General features: G+C 31.7%; 1 protein-coding gene and 1 long non-coding RNA gene across 2 annotated transcripts; both read left to right on the plus strand.

The window, feature by feature from the left end:
- Positions 1-6633: 6633 nt before the first annotated feature.
- LOC123658823 lies at positions 6634-8795 on the plus strand. The gene is made up of 3 exons (XR_006743939.1): positions 6634-6687; positions 8416-8527; positions 8732-8795. It is a non-coding gene; the product is annotated as an uncharacterized LOC123658823 (long non-coding RNA).
- A 137-nt stretch (positions 8796-8932) lies between these two features.
- Positions 8933-12426, plus strand: LOC123659249 (serine protease snake-like). The gene is made up of 5 exons (XM_045594498.1): positions 8933-9040; positions 9898-10086; positions 10281-10497; positions 11076-11233; positions 12041-12426. Exons 1-5 carry the CDS (start codon positions 8933-8935, stop codon positions 12230-12232), a joined length of 864 nt encoding a protein of 287 aa, XP_045450454.1. The 3' UTR covers positions 12233-12426.
- Positions 12427-18384: the final 5958 nt, after the last annotated feature.

The raw sequence follows: 18384 nt of genomic DNA on the forward strand, positions 1-18384 counted from the left end.
AATGTATGTTGTACTATTATCGATGTAAATAGAATACATTTTTTTAGTTTGAGAATAAACACACTTACTTTTCTATGTACCTACGTACATTCTAAGCTTTACTAGTATGTAGGTACGCACATACATACTAAACACTTTTATTAGATGACGCGTTGATGCAGTGGTTACAGCAACTTTAAAAAGGCAGCTATTTGTTAATTTTTCATAGTCTGGGCGTTTGTGTTTTGTTTCTTTTCAAACCCTCGATACAGAATTCATATCGTACTGGGGACCGTTAAGAATAATCGTAAACTATTTATACGTAATTATATTTTTTTTAATCATAATTAAAACAGACAAACAGTACTCTATGTAACTGAAAGACATTTATTTTACTTAAAATACATAAGAATGAATCATATACATAAGAATGTAGTGGCCCTGCTTTCTGTGCCGCAGGTTGCGGGTTCGATTCCCGCCTGAGTCTGGGTGTAATATATGTATTTATATATTTATATATGTATTATTTCTATGTTTATTTATAAAAATACATATATAGTCATAACAGTCGGCTGTTACCTGTAACACAAGCATTAAGTTGCTTACCATAGGAACAGACAACCGTGTGTGTACGTTATAAGATATTTATTTATTTATTTATTTATTTACACCTCCATTACTAGGTTGTCCAATATTTTGAAATTTAGAGATTATTCTTCAGCGAATGGACAAAATTACATAATCAAATCAACCATTTTATTACTTTTAGACAAAATACCTCAAAAACAACATAAAACAAAAACAGAATGTAATAGTCTAAGATTTTCAATTTTTTTAGATCTACCTAAGAAAATATTTTATATTTATCTAATCTCTGTATACTTACTCTGTATACTCTGTTACTCTGTATACTTCACTTACTCGGTATCGTAATTATAATTAAACTAGAAGGCGCGTGTTCAACTCGAACCGAACTCATTGACTTTCTTCACTAGTCTATAATTTTTAATTAAATTCTTCACTAGCTCTAAATTAAATGTTATATTTAATGCAATAAGGCTCAAATTTAAAACGTACTAAAAATTTATTATCGTAATTCACATTGGTGATAAAATGTCACGTAGTCGGAAAAAAGTAAATCGGATTTGTGCGTACCTATTTGTAAAAGCATTCTGATGCGTAACAAACGTACGTTTCTTTTTTTTTTCAGTCAATGAAATTATTTCTATGTTAGTCTTTGTTCTTCCATTGCTCAATATTTTGAACGGACTTCAAAAGGTTCTCAATTCAACTGTAACTTTTATTTTTGTGTGTGTATTACCGCGTAACTTTTAAGTGGACGAAACAATTTTAATGATTTTTTTTAATCGAAAGGGATGCTTATCATGTGGTTGCATTTAAAATTAATTGATAATCTGACCAGCGCTTTTTGAGTTATCTCTGATAATGCATATTTACTCGACTATTTTACTCTTCTACCTACATTCTGTTTGTTGTAATATTTAAGTCGTTTTTTTTTTTTTCGATAGCAAGCAACCAAAATTATTATTATAATGGAAAAATAAAAAAATATTTTTATTAAACGCTTTTCAGTTTTAATTGGATGTTAAATATTTATGTTTCAATATTTATAGATATTGAGAATTAACGTTCCGAGTAAGAGAAAAAGTAAAGAAATTATTGTTATTATAAATCAACCTCAATATTTTTCTTTTGTCGTGTTTTAAATAATAGCTTTCCTATGTCTCAAGGCTTTTGACATCGAAGAGCATATAGCTTAGATAACCGCATTCGAAGACACGAAACTTATAACATAGAACTTCCGTTATCAGCGATTACAAATCGGGATACATATAAATTAAGATTATATAACAGTACTCGCTCTACGCTAGCGAAACAGAAGCGACTGTCAAAGTGTTTTGCGCGATAACTCAGAACTATTGTTGTGAGTAAAACGTTAGTTTCTTGAACGATGCATGAACTTAGGGGTTGTGGCATTGTTTATTTCACAAAAGCATTACTACAATAGGGATGTAAGGAGTAAGAGGGATATAGGTAAGGAAAACGGGAAATGCTGGTTACACTAATTGTGACTGTCAAATCTTTTATCAATAGTCTAGAATATGTATACACATTTATTATCATCTAGGTATATCTATGGTGGATTAAGCTCTGATCCTTCTCCTACATGAGGAAAGAGGCCTATGCACGTAGTGGGATATTACAGGCTGAAGCAAGGTTTATCTAGAATACGTGTGTATACACATAAATAGCTTCACTACCCAAATTCACCGTTTTTCAAAAGATGTCTATATAAAAAATAATAATAAATATCATTTATGTAAATACATTAAAGGAAGAAACAGAATAGTCAATTACCAAACTAAACATTGCAAAATCAAAATCACATCTAGAAGAACAAATGAATATGAAATAAAAATCAACAAATATAAATCAACATCACGACAAACTTGATTGAATTAATATAGAAATAATTGTGTTTGCTCGCAAACGAAAAAAAACCGACTTCAATTACATCGACAAGTAATACAACGCAGATCGGCGAAAAAATAGTCAAGTAACTACGCGTTATCAAAGATTACTCAAAAAGTAGTTATCAGATCTCAATAAAATTTATATTTGACTACATGATAAACATCAGCTTTCGATTAAATTAAAAATTATTAAAATCGGTACACCCGGTAAAAAGTTATTGCGGATTTTCAAGAGTTTCCCTCGATTTCTCTAAGATCCCATCATCAGATCCTAGTTTCCTTATTATGGTACTAAACTAGGGATATCTTCTTTCCAACAAAAAAAGAATTATCAAAATCGGTACACCCAGTAAAAAGTTATTGCGCATTTTCAAGAGTTTCCCTCGATTTCTCTGGGATCCCATCATCAGACCCTGGTTTCCTTATCATAGTACTAAACTAGGGATATCTTCTTTCCAACAAAAAAAGAATTATCAAAATCGGTACATCCAATAGAAAGTTATGCGGTATAATACAACGTAGGTCGACGAAAAAAGCGTCAAGTAAAAACGCATTATTAGATATAACTCGAAAAGTAGTTGTTAGATCTCAAATAAATTTAAATGAGACCAATTGGCACACACCACCTTTCGATTAAAACAAAATTTGTCGAAATCGGTCTACCCGGTCAAAAGTTCTGATGTAACATACATAAAAAAAAAAAAAAATACAGTCGAATTGAGAACCTCCGCCTTTTTTGGAAGTCGGTTAATTATAACTCAACTGTATAGTAATAAGTGTGCATGCTTGCTCTAATTTGCGTGTCTTGTTGACTTATTTAAGGGTATAAAATAAGATAAATAATAAAACTGAAATATGTAGGATGCAATAATTTTAACCCTGACACTAAAATCTTGGACCAACAATGACATACAAAAGAAGATAGTTTACATTCATTTATTTATACATACAGACATTTGTATTTGCCATATTGATGGTTGTCGTGGTCTAGGCGTTTGTGCTTGTGTATTGTGTGTTTCTGGATCCCTGACACTGGCGAAAATCCTACTAGAAGCATTTATTAAATTAATTAAGTATGAACCTTTTACTAATTTTAGTAATTTATATTAAAATCGAAATGTAATTGCCACCACTATTCCGAATATAGTTGTAGATTGTATGTGTTTACACTTTACATCAAAAACCGAACACGATATACCCACCGTGGTTTCGATTTAATGGAGTTGTCATCAAATGTTATGGGATTGTACAAGCGGTTCGTTTTTCGTCATCCCTTCGTCCGGGGATAATCTCCGCTGTATCCCTCGGCGAGACTGTACACAATCGATTGGATTTCATTAATTGCATAAGCTGATTGCTATCAGCTGCAAGTGTTATTTTTAAACAATTTTATTTTAACGATGTATGATAATGACGTATTTTATTTTTATATACATGAACCACGCTTTTTTCTATACGCTTAAAATATTTATGTATTTTTTGTCCATTGTGTACAATTTATAGAAAATAAATTTATAAGTGTCAAATATTGAAATTAAGACTTTGAGATTATTTAGTAATATCGGGCAGCCCATAGTCACCAAGCTGGGTGGGCGGGTTGGTGACCGCAGGGCAGACTTTGTCGCACCGACGCTGCTAACCGTCTTCGACCTGTGTATTTGGAAGCCAGCAGTTGGATGGTTATCCTGCTACCGGTCGGCTTAACAGTTCCAAGGTGGTAGTGGAACTGTGCTATCCCCGAGTCACCTCTTACGACACCCACGGGAAGAGAGTGGGTGGCTATATTCTTTACTGCCGTAACCACACAGCTAAATATTACAAAGCGATAATCCACCACTTTGCCCCATACTGTAACAATGCCTATCAACTTATAAAGTGTCTTATGATAAACAAACGAAACAGACAACTTTTCATTCTACGACAAATATTATAAAAATATAACTACCAATTATTTTATTGTTAATAACTTCGAAATTCTACATATGGAAGTCCCTTTAAGTCGTTAACGTTCTTTAAAGATGTTTCCAAAATCGAATATTGAAATAATGTAAGTAAGCCGTCTTGTATTTAAACTGTCTTATTACGTCACATCCGTAACTATAAGATAAATATATTACTAGTTCTATTGTTACGACTTATGTAATTGTTATTTTATAACAGGAAATATTGCGTGCTATAATTATTTGTTTGTTCAGTTAACTTAAAATATTAACAAGAGTCGTCTTGTCTATACTAATAAATAAAATTGGTGTGTCTATTTGTAATATTAAAATAACCACTTTTTAGTAAATGCATATGGATGTATACACGGTACATATACCAAAATAACATTTTCGACAATTTTTGTCTGTCTGTCTGTCTGCCTGTCTGTCTGTTTGTTCCGGTTAATCTCTGAAACGGCTGAGCCAATTTTGACGGGACTTTCACCGGCAGATAGCTGACGTAGTAAGGAGTAACTTTGGCTTCTTTTATTTTAGAAATTTACTTATTTTATAACTCTGCGAACTGTACAATAACTTTTTTATTAAATTTCGCGCGGACGAAGTCGTGAGCATAGCTAGTGATAAATATAAGTAAAGTTATAATAATAAATATTATTAATTTGTCAATTCTATACTTGAATTGAATCGGTATAGAATTCCCCAACGACAATATCTCGGGAAAACTTTTTAAAAAATGTAGCACCGTGCCTAAATTTGTAATCTATGAGATGAGTATTAAAAGTAAATAACTTTTTTATTATTTTCTACCTTATTTAGTGAAACATAATGGCGAATTGTGCATTGTTTGATATTCAACGCCGTACGTTAACTAATTATTGTTTATTGCCAGTCGGACAAGTGCCTATTATCCCAAATTAACATTTTAAAAACATTCAATTGTTTGGCAGCAAAATATGGGAAAACCGATTGGACAAAAACAACGATGTACTTAATATTAGGTTTTATAACGTATAAACCAAGTCGATAAATCATGATGTCACTCATTTTACTCGTTTTACCAGACAAACGTTTCATTCTATTAGTCCTCAACAACTCTGCCATTGCGGTAGTTTTGTGCTAAGTGTATATTTAATAACAAAACTATCATTAAATATTATTAAAAACAACAAAAATGCTTTATATAATTATATTTACGTTATTTTTTGCTGGTACGTATTTTAAGTTATTCGTTTTTACATATTAATAGTATTCAGTAAATGTGAACTCCAAAAAACAAAATAGATTTAATATACATATATAGAATTCATAGAGAAGAAATATTTATTTTTTCAACTTATTATTTAAATTTCATTTGAAAGAGTGAAGTAGAAATACTTTAACTACTTAGGCTGGAAATAAAGTTCTAAATGATCATTTAATTTCGTTTAACAGCCAGCCACACACACACACACACACACACACCCACACACATATATATATATATATATATGTGTGTGTGTGTGTGTGTGTGTGTGTGTGTGTGTGAGTGTGTGTGTGTGTGTGTGTGTGTTTGCGTGTGTATAGTGTAGGCTGTTTAAATTGTTATTATTGTCAATTCTTAATTTATAAACTACGCTTATATTTTATATTAATTTTGTACTATACATAAATATCAGTGACATAAATATTGTCAGTTGGTAGCTAATTTATTTCTTTTTTTCATTTGCCAAGTTATATCATTTAACGCTTAACGTTAGGAGGAAAAACTTAACATTGTTCTATTTTTAAATACATTTAAAAAAATTATACAAAAAAAATAAACCCACACATGTCTGCTACTTTGAATTGTACAATAAATTAAAAATATTATACAGCTCATGCACAAATCAATATAGTTTTCAATAGTAAACAAGTCATAAATGTGCTAAAAAGCAAAGAAATCATCGATAAACTACGCACAGAATTATATGTAATTCAAACAATAGTAAAATCAATAATTATATAAACAAAAACGAATAGGAAAAATATTATTTCTGACTTAATTAATTATCAATTAAAAAATAAATAATTAAAATGTAACAAACTAAATTTTATAAAACATTACAACAAATCAATTATACCAAATACTGTTTCATTATAATTTTAATTAAATTAATTTAAAATAAAATCAAACCAACCTACTACAAACTCATAAATGGCAGATTTAAATTTAAAAATTTTCAACCGCTTCAGCGATTACTGCCCAGTATTCTACTGATGAGATCGAGAAAATTTTGGTGGAATTAATAAGAGTAAGTTGCTATTCTTTATTTATACTGACACAGTAGCGTTAACAATTCAAGCACCGCTTACATATTTTTAACCGACTTCCAAAAAAGGAGGAGGTTCTCAATTCGACTGTATTTTTTTTTTATGTATGTTACATCAGAACTTTTGACTGGGTAAACCGATTTCGACAAATTTTGTTTTAATCGAAAGTTGGTGTGTGCTAATTGGTCCCATTTAAATTTATTTAAGATCTAACAACTACTTTTCGAGTTATATCAAATAATGCGTTTTTACTTGACGCTTTTTTCGTCGACCTACGTTGTATTATAGCGCATAACTTTCTACTGGATGTACCGATTTTGATAATTCTTTTTTTGTTGGAAAGGGGATATCCCTAGTTTGGTACCATGATAAGGAAACCAGGATCTGATGATAGGATCCCAGAGGAATCGAGGGAATCTCTCGAAAATCCGCAATAACTTTTTACTGGGTGAACCGATTTTGATAATTTTTAATTTAATCGAAAGCTGGTGTTTATCATGTGGTCACATATAAATTTTATCGAGATCTGATAACTACTTTTTGATTAATCTTTGGTAACGCGTAGTTACTTGACTATTTTTTCGTCGTTCTGCGTTGTATTACTTGTCGATGTAATTGAAGTCGGTTTTTTTTTTCATTTGCGAGCAAACACAATTATTTTATTAATTTCTTATGTGTTTTACCTCAGAACTTATTACAGGGTGGACAGATTACGATGATTGTGTTTCGAATCGGAAGGTGGTACTTGTCATATTGTATTGTCCCATTTAAATTAAGATCTAGTAAGTACTTTTTGAATTATCGCTAATAAGGCGTATTTACTAGAATATTTTTTCGTCGATCTACTTCGTATTATAGTTCATAACTTTTTACTGAGTGTACCGATTTCAATGACTGTTTTTTTAATTGAAAGTTAATATTTTCATATAGTCCTGTTTAAATTTGATTGAGATCTGATGAGTACTTTTTCAGTTATCTTGAATAATGCGAGCTTACTACACTATTTTTTCAACGTAGGTTACGTTGTATTACTGGTTGACGTAATTGAAGTCGATTTTATTCCTTTGTAAGAGTACACAATATTTTTATTTCAAAATATTAAAGTGTAGCGACTAGTGATAGGCTATAATAAATATATGATTAAAATATTTAAATAAAATTCATCAATTATTTATTTTAAAGAATGCCAAGAGATGATACACAATAATTGTGTTTGCAGGCAGACGAACAAAAACCGACTTTAATTATATCGACAAGTAATACAACGTACGTACAAGATTTATCAAAATCGGTTCATAAACGACGGAGTTATCCCCGAATATACATGAACATATATCTATATATATAGAGACAAATATATATATATATATATATATATATACACGGTCGAATTGAGTAACCTCCTCCTTTTTTTGAAGTTGGTTAAAAAGTCCTTAAAAAACAATATTCTCGCTCACCGTACTCATCCATTTATAGACAACCACAACTAGCAATCTCTTGTATATAATAGTTACATATTTTCATCAAACATTTTTGAAGCATGACCACTAAAGAAAAAAAAACATGTGTATGTGTAGGTACCTACATTTTGTAATCAAAATAAACATTTCAAATTTTTTCACTCATGAATTTAACTTATTAATAAATGTTGACAAAAATTAAGGGACAAAATAGTAAACATTGACTGTGAACCTGATATTTTTCCACAGAATAATGACACGACACATATTAAATTTGACAACTACGACAATAAATCCTGCGAGCCTTATGTGTCGGTGAGGCCTAAGTTCACAGACTTACGGCGAAGACTCAGTGAAACTAGTGAGTATGAATATTAATAAAAGTAAATCACAAACGACCCTATTAGATCCAAATCTTATACATCTGAGCATATTTTTGAAACCGAAGCTTAAAAAAGTAATTTTTATAATAAAATTTAGCTCTTACATTGTTTTTCCTGCCTGTAAAATAATTCCTGACCGTAAAAGGATTTGCTTTATAACAACAAATTTTGTGTGTTTCTAGAATGTTATGAATATATATGGGAGTTAGAAAATCGAGAAAATGAAACTCTACATCAAGAGACATGTAAGTAACAATTTATATATAATAAGTTATTTACTATGTAAGTCAATCACAAAAAATAAGTAAATATAATACTATAAATCTTGTGCAACTCTTATTCGACAGATACTTATATTACTTATATTTCCAGGCCGAAATTATATGATTGCGCAACTTAAAAATGGAATAACTCCTGAACTTTTAATACTATTCGACCCTAAGGTTATATTTGGTGGTCGACCAGCAGTACCTGGAGAGTTCCCCCACATGGTAGGTACAAAAATAAACATACGTTTATTATAAAATATAAGAAACAGTTCATTGAGAATTCTAACCAGTTATTGGAAGAAGTTCCTTACGTCAGGCTTGACATTTGGCTGGGCGACCGAATTGAAAAAAAAGTGATACTAAAACCGTAAGAAAAATATATAACGGAAGTGACGTAATATCAGTCACACGACTGTATAATATGACGTATGTAAAACTAAAATATTACTGGTAAACTTTTTTAAAATTATTTATGTAATTTTATACTGTCGACAAAAATAAATAAAGACACATGTTTTTTTTATTTCACTTAATAGTTTTAATTATTATTATAATTAATAGTATTGTTATTTAGGTTAGGTTAGGTTAGCGTGGTATGGGCATGTAATGAGGAGGGATGACCGCTATGTCGGTAAAAGAATGTTAGGGATGAATGTCGAAGGACGAAGAGCGATCGGCAGACCGAAAAAGCGATGGATGGATTGTGTGAGTGAGGATATGAGAAAGAAAGGAGTAAGCACTGAAGTGACGAATAATAGAGAGGAATGGAAGAGAAAAACATGTTGTGCCGACCCTACATAAGTGGGATAAGGGCAGGAAGATGATAATAGTATTGTTATTTTGTTTGATTTATTTTATTTTACGGTATTTGTTAATTTCTAAAATACTAAATTTCCTAAATACTTTTATGTACTTAATTAAAAACCAATCAACAAAATTTAAAAAAAAATCAAGAACTAGAAAATATATATAAAATTCAACATTTTTTTTTAAATCGTGTTGCTTCTATACTATCCGAAGGAACTTCGTTCCTACCTGGTGTCCCATGACACCACATAATTTTTTTAATATTATTTCAGGGTGCCCTCGGATGGAGAGCAAAGGACCCAGCGGTAAAATGGTTATTTTATTGCGGAAGTACTCTGATTAGTAAGACCTTCTTGATCACAGCAGCTCATTGCTCCAAGCTGTCATCAAGTTATAGAGATGTGTTAAACAGAGTACCAGAGATTGTCCGACTTGGTGTCGAAGATATTGTTGAAGATCAGGTAAGGTCTTCAACTCTTACGATTATTGCAACTTATTTTAATCAGCACTATAAATATATTTCTATAATTCAGTTTTCAACTGATACCCAGTTCGAAATAGTTTTTTTTTTAATGGAATCATAAAATCTTTGAAGTTGGTGTTATGTGTAGGCAAGATATAGTCATCATATGTTGATACATATTTTTATTTGCAGTTTAACGTCAACGGTCAACCTATAGATATAAATATTAAAAGAATAATCGTTCATCCAAATTACAACCCACCAAAGAAGTATAATGACATTGCTTTAATTGAGCTAGAGAGTGAGGTGAAATTCGGCAAAGTTCAACCAGCTTGTTTGTGGTCTGATAGTGATATTAGTGATCTTGGTAGAGAAGCCATGTTAACAGGATGGGGTGATACTGAACGAGGTAAGATTATTTGAATATCTTTGAATTACTACCTTTTTCCATAAAATTCGCCCATATGAAGAAAAGTAAATATTCTCAATCGTCTTCGAAAAATAACAAAGGTCTATTTTCATTTATATATATTTTTTTACATTTTAACAGAATGTATCAGCAACAATTGCGGCTAATACTTACCATTTACTAATCATATATGAATCTGACAGGAGTGCGCCTAATTTACCTATATCAAATGAAAAGGATATATTACAATCGTCTAGAAACATTTGTTATATTTTTTTATACAACGTGGTCGGCAAACAAGCGTACGGCTCACCGTAGCTTATAGATGCCTGCAACACCAGAAGCATTGCAAGCGCGTTGCCGACCCTACCCCTAATTCCCCTCAGGAGCTCTGGACACCTTACTCACCAACAGGATTACAACACTGCTTGAAAACAGCATTATTTAGTTGTGATCTTCTGTAAGGTCGAGGTGCTACCCCAGTCGGTCCTACGTATGTTTGTATGTGGCAGTGTAAGCAAAATTTTATTCCTCAAATTCATAATAATCTTTATTACAACTTTTGGGTATTGGTTAAGGTGCACCATCAAACAAACTGCTAGTTGCTGCAGTTGACTTCATCGAAACGCCTGACTGTGATAACAGACTGAAAATGTATCGTAATAGAAACTGGCGAGGGACCCGTAGTCACCAGTTGTGTGCTGGCAAATTAGAAGGAGGCATCGATACTTGCCAGGTAAAGATTTAAATTAATGTAATCCTGCCACTATAATAAGTCTGACAGTTCTGAAATAATAAGTAAAGTTTGAATTAGAGATATATATACTGAATACGATACTGAGTTTTTTTGTTGCTTATCATCTTGTAAAAATTTAACCTTGTTTCTTAAAGTTTATTTATTTATTTATTAAAAATTTATTGCACATAATAAAAGAAGATACATTTTAGAACGATTAGATACAAAAACAAATAGCGTATGGCAAAGGCGGCTTTATCGCTTATAGCGATCTCTTCCAGGCAACCTTTAATCCTTTAATAAAAGTAGTATACGTATTATGAAAAATATGTCGGTAATAGTGCGCAATCAACAACGCAAGTTTATTACTTATAATTAAATCAATTTATAATATTAAACATAGTTATATAATACAATATTCATACATTTAAACGGTATACACCTAAATAAACATATACACACACATGTAAATACATACAAAATATATTTATACAACAACAAATAAAAACAATATACCAATAGAATACATATATTTAAAACTGTGTAAGAGTTAAGTTATACTTTTTTAGAATGTGGAAATCGTAAAACCATTTTATATTTCATGTGACATTTTAATAAAAAGAGTGTTTCATTTTTTCATATTATTATAAAGACATACATATATACTACATATGGCGGACAAAAGAGCTCTTTCATACTTTTCTTAGAGAAAAGCCGAAATTTTGGCCATTATTTTACATTAAGATAAATGGTTTCTCTACTCTACTTTAAAATTAATTTGAAATTTTTTGTAACGTTAACTTTTAGGGTGATTCTGGTGGCCCACTTCAAGTCAGAATACCTTTAAAGACTGAAGGGAAAATGTACTGGACGGTTGGCATCACATCATTTGGTATCAAATGTGGACAGAAAAACCTACCCGGTGTCTACACTAGAGTGTCGAGTTTCATCGACTGGATCGAAGACACCGTCTGGGGTTCATCTCATGAGATCTCTTAAAGAATCCAAATAAATTAATAATAAGTAGGTACATTTAACATACACACGTGACACGGCCGTCTCTTCCTCAGGTAAGCGACTTAAGGAGTGTGTGTGTGTGTGTGTGTGTGTGTGTAATAGCCTGCCGCTGACTATACGTAAAAAACAATGCATACATATCTGTAAAAACACCATTAAATATTATGTAAGTCGCATATATTATTTTATTCTATGACCATTTAAAATAGATAGTTCCTTTTTAAACGATCCTATTTTGTTTACATTCACTTTTAACAATAAAAAAACCATGAAGTTACAAATAGGTATACTTCTCTCTTGCCACTGCAAACTTAAGAAGAGATATTGTTTTCCGTGGTTAGGCATATACAAACTCCCTACACTACTGTTAAATATGTTCATGTAATATATGTTCTTGCATTACGCAAATACTGCGGCACCGAATTGATGCGGTTTGCACAGTTCATATGTTAAAAGTATGACTTAAAAGTTGTGTAAATTTCACCATGATATACCTTCTAAAAACGCAGTTATTACAGTATAAGGAACTGTACTAAAATCGTAACGAAGTATTTCTGTACACACATTTATCGCGGATAAAACAACAAGGCACTGCTAATTCAGAATAAAATAAAAAATCTAGAATGCAAATGTGCTCTCAAATTAGGAAATAATGAATATGTATAGGTAAGCCTAGTTTACAAATCACTTACACACACATTTAATCTTTCCTTGTAATATTTACTTAATCAGTCCTGATTAGAATATATTATAAAAGCACGTAACTGCAACAAAGGGTAGTGTTGCTTTAGTTCATTAACTAATTCTCGTGACACCCAGTTACGCGGAGTTGGCTACAAGAAACAAAACTAATGACGTCGGCAACCCGAGCACTTGACGGAAAAACAATGTTTTATAAGCGTAAGCGGTTTTGAATATATCAGTTATATCGAATGTTATCTACTATATAATTAAAGCATCTACTTTAAAGATTGTATTGGGACCCATTCGTTATAAAGTACATACTTTAAAGATATTTACTTGTGTTATATTACATGATATTGTATTACTGTTAGTAGTCGGTCGTCTAAAAAATAGGAATTCATTACTAAGGAGATTATGAAATGTATTTTTACAAAGTTAAATTATCTGCCTCATTTACCTGTTCTACCTACGTATAGGAAAATAGGATAAACGATTGTCAATTTTAGAAAAATATTAAAAACATCACTAGATTTTGTTTGTTTACAAAATTAAAAAGAAAAAAAAAAACAATCATATCATTAACCATGTAATCGACGCATGTTTGCGTTGATATAGTGACATAACCAAGTGACGCTTGGGCTCATGCTGTACAAAGTACATTGGTCGAATATTAATTTGAAAGTATCTGGAAGCGCATGAAGCTAACGCAAACCTATATTTAGAAATTATCGATTTTGTATGGGTGGATTACATATATATGTAATCCACGCGGCCACTCCAGGGTTAAATATCCGCTGAAACATAACCATTGAATTTAATAAAACACTTTTTTTGGATTTTATTGCGGTTTATTATTAACTTTTGATGCCCGACGTTTCGGATACTTTACAGCAATCATTTTCACGGGAGGACCATTGAATTTATTTACGTAAGAATTTATGTGAATATATAAAAAATATTCTTCTGCGTACTATTATTACCATAGAACCATAATATAGTCTCATGCTGGAACGTATTCAAAATAAATTCACCAGGTATCTTTACCATAGGCTCTATGGCGTGTATCCCTTGTATCCCTTGATGTATCCAACATTGTTTGTATTGGGCATGGTTGGATCCAACAAGTTGGAGACTAGGAGAGAAATGGCTCTGGCAACTTATATTTTAAAATTATTCCGCGGTGTTGTCAATAATCCAGGGGTACTTCAGTGGATAGGTTTGAGCGTACCCGATAGATATCTACAACGAAAGCGACGACCGAGCTTATTTGCAGTACCCCACGGCAGAACCGAGCTAGTGCGCAACGGCCCCCTTGCTCGTTCAGTCAGAACGCTGAACTTGGTGGCTGACACACTAGACCTTTTTTCTTGTTCGTGGAGTGAATTCGCAAAAATTACTTGTATATAATATGTTATGAGAAATTAATTTAATGTTTTTATATTTATTAATGCTACATTGTTTTGTTTTTAGTATTATTGTTTAAGTCAGCTAATTTTCTCTTTTAGTTGTAGTTGAACATTTTTTTTCCTTTTGCTTTTTGTCTCCTTTACTATGCCTAATGAATTGAGTTATGCCTATAATATTAGATGTAAGAAAATAAATAAATAAATAAAAACATAAAAACATGAAAATATTTGTCAAACTTCAAAAATATTTATTTTGAAATAAAAACCTGGTTTCGAAAAGCAATAACTAGAACACAAGCGTAGACAAAATTGTAGATATACGCTTTTTAAAAATGCTTTAAAACATTTCTTTAACTTTTCTTTTAATAAATATTTTTGACATTAATTTTATTTTAAATTAGGCATTTATGTCAGAATAAACTAAATACGTAGCGAAAACGGGGGCCGCCACTTTTCAATGTTGTAGAAAAATAATTGTGTTTGCTCGCAAACGAAAAAAAAACCGACTTCAATTACATAGACAGGTAATACAATGTAAGTTGACGAAAAAAATCAACAAACGCACCAGTCGTCACTACGATTTTCGAGGGTTCCCCTCGATTTCTCTAAGATTCCATCATCAGATCCTGGTTTCCTTATCATGGTACCACCCCTAGAATTATTATTATTATTAATCGTTTCATAAACGACGAAGTTTAAAATTCTGTAACCTCCTCCTTTTTTGAAGTCGGTTAAATAATGAATTATTGTTAGATTCTTGAACAAAAATTATAAGTTCAAATGATTGCGTTACGTATCTACCTACGTACTTGACAAAAATTATTTTACAGAAAAATAGTTGACATATAGGTGCAGACATTTGGCGCAGCGGTCACAGAACAGGTGTGTGGCTGTTGCGCCAGCGTTTGCGGGTTCGATCCCAGCACATGACAAACATTTGTATTGAGCGTACAGATGTTTGCCGTGGTCTGAGTGTTTGTGCATTCCTTGTGAGTCTCCACCGTGCCTCGGAAAGCACGTTAAGCCGTCGGTCCCGGATGTTATCATGTACAACTGATAGCGATCGTTACTCACAGTAGGGAATATCCGCCAACCCGCATTGGAGCAGCGTGGTAGATTTAGCTCTGATCTTTCTCCTACATGGGGAAAGAGGCCTATGCCCAGCAGTGGGATATTACAGGCTGAAGCGAAGGTACAGACATTTACGTCTAGATTAGAAAAGTGTAAAAATGTCTTAACTAGTAGGTATTATCTATTCCTCAATATTTATATGTATATTTTAATGGTGAATATCTAAAGCTTATAAAAACGCTACAAGTCTACCACTTAGTATGTAATATAATTTATAGTTGGAAGCTAAGACGAAGACGCGGCAATTAGCCATCTTAACGAACGCTTGAAATAAATATCGTTCCCTGATAAATACGCAGCGCTGATAAATATATTGGTATTATTTAAAGTGGACATATTTTGTGGTCGCGAGCAGTGTTCAGTGACGCTAACAAGTACTTAAATATCATCAGAAGTGTACAAAGATGAAATACAATATACAATTAATCGTTTTAATTTACCCCAACCCGCATTGAAACAGCGTGGTGGAACGTGGGCTCTGATCTCCTCTTCCTACATGAGGAAAGAAGCCTACGTCCAGCAGTGGGATATTACAGGCTGAAGCGTTTTAATTTATAAGACTCTAAATTGAAAAAGAGACATTTTCTCAAGTTCTAGAAATGAATAAACCTTTATCACTGATACAAACTATTAATTATGTAAATACCTAGTACATTATTTCTTCCGACTCGTTCGGATCTATTTAGACGAATCTAATTGCAATGTCTGCATTTATCCGTATTGTAGGTGTATTTATTAATAGTCTCGAGTAAAGAGCATCTACTATTGATATTTTAAAATAATAACATTCACATTCTCAAAGCTAAAATGTTTACACGTTCACTAAACATTTATATTACCACAAATGCAGCTATTTATCAAACATTACAGTAAAGACGTCCGATCCAAGTATATCAAAGAGATAATCCTCTTGATTTCTGTTGTATTTTGGCATTTCCCCAACAAAACGCTTGGATATGCGGACTTTAAAATGCAGTCCCATTAGGCTCTCGGCCACTCGAGAGTCTTAGAAAGCCAAAATTGACTGCAGTTTGCAGTAGCGCAACCTGCTCTTGACGACACTGTCGCGTGTAGCGAACCGTATACTAAAGAACTAAATTAGCCAAATATAGGATGAAGTGTGCTTTTAGACTATTTTTATTACGTAGACGTATTATTATTACGTTAGTAGAATGTATCTATACTAATAAATAAAATTGGACTGTCTGTTTGTAATACTAAAATAACCGCTTTTTACTAAATGCACATGGAAGTATACACGGTACATGTACTTACTATATATTTCTAAAATAAAAGTATCCCATGTTACTCCTTACTACATCGACTATCTGCCAGTGAAAGTCCCGTCAAAATCAGTCCAGCTATTTCAGAGATTAGCCAGAACAAACAGACAGACAGACAAAAATTGTAAAAAATGTTATTTTGGTATATGTACCGTGTGTACATCCACATGCATTTAGTAAAAAGCGGTTATTTTAATATTACAAAGAGATAACAAATACATGTATAATATCACACCCAGATTCGAGACGGGAATCGAATCCGCAACCACCGGAACAGAAAGCATATATGTTGTTATACTTATTATATATTCTTAGAAATCAGAAGTGAAAGAGATTTTTTTTAAATTAATAAGAGACGGAGTAACTTTACAAGATTTATTGGTTAATCAACACAAGTACAAATACGCGTCCTATTAGTACTAGAGAATACGTCCGTCGAGAGCGATGTAGGACTGTTGATAAAATATCGACATATCGAAATATCGATATTATTATTTAGAAATATCGATATTTGTTACTAATACTTTTTGAGACGATATATCGATAGTTCGATATTGAAATTTAAATATCGACACTCGATATTTTGAAGTAAAACGTACTCTTTGCTTCTTTACGCGCGCTTGTCTTGGGGAGTAAGCTGGTGAATACGTGACGAGAGTGTTACAAAAAGTGTGATTGGGCGAGGCGAACAGAAGTTGGCAGATAAGTTAGTGAAAGTAGAAAGAGAGAGAGACTTATGTTTCGTAATGCTTCAGTCGTGTAGTGTAAAGCTTACTTGTTTTTTAAGTAACTTTGATTGATAATATTCTCTTGACTTACCTTTGACTTTTTGATTATTAATATTCTCTTGACTTACCTTTGACTTTTTTTATATAAATTTGATTAATGATCTTTTAAAATGAATTTTAATGTTAATGAGTAGGATATTTACTTTTTACTTTCAAAAATTTGATGTGATGTTATCTTAATTATACTTGCTTCATGACATTAATATATGGTGGAATGTTGTGTACTCCGTAATGGGATACATATTAGATAATAATGTAATAATGATTCATATATAATGTTTTGTGTGTATTATGTGGATGTACCTATAAAATAAATAAATAAATAAATAAACTTTATTTTTTTATTTTTTCTCATCAATTATTTGAACTAGAACATCATAAACTTAATCAACTGAACTTTATTTACACTACATTATTTTTTTCTCTTTTAGTTTATTTATTTACATACTAGCTTTTACCCGTGGCTTCGCTCGCACTGAAGACGTGAAAAAAAATAAAGAGATTTTATCTTTCGTCAAATATATATTTTTTAAATAAAAAGTATCCTATGTTACTTCTAATACCTTCAAGAATATATGTACAAAGTTTTATGATGATCAGTTGAGTAGTTTTTACGTGAAAGTGTAACAAACACATTCACATTTAAAATATTAGTAGTAATTATCCTAAAACGAAATGTAATTTTCGTAGGTACTTCTCCACGCAGAACGAAACAATTTTATCATTATGGGACAGACATGAAGATATGCTCTTGAAAAATTTGTGTAATGCCAATTAATTTTTTGTCATAAGTTTTGTTACAATGCCTACTGAATTAAAGCAGGATTTAGATCAAGTAAATA

Source organism: Melitaea cinxia, chromosome 13, assembly GCF_905220565.1.
Source record: "Melitaea cinxia chromosome 13, ilMelCinx1.1, whole genome shotgun sequence".
Classification (NCBI taxonomy): domain Eukaryota; kingdom Metazoa; phylum Arthropoda; class Insecta; order Lepidoptera; family Nymphalidae; genus Melitaea; species Melitaea cinxia.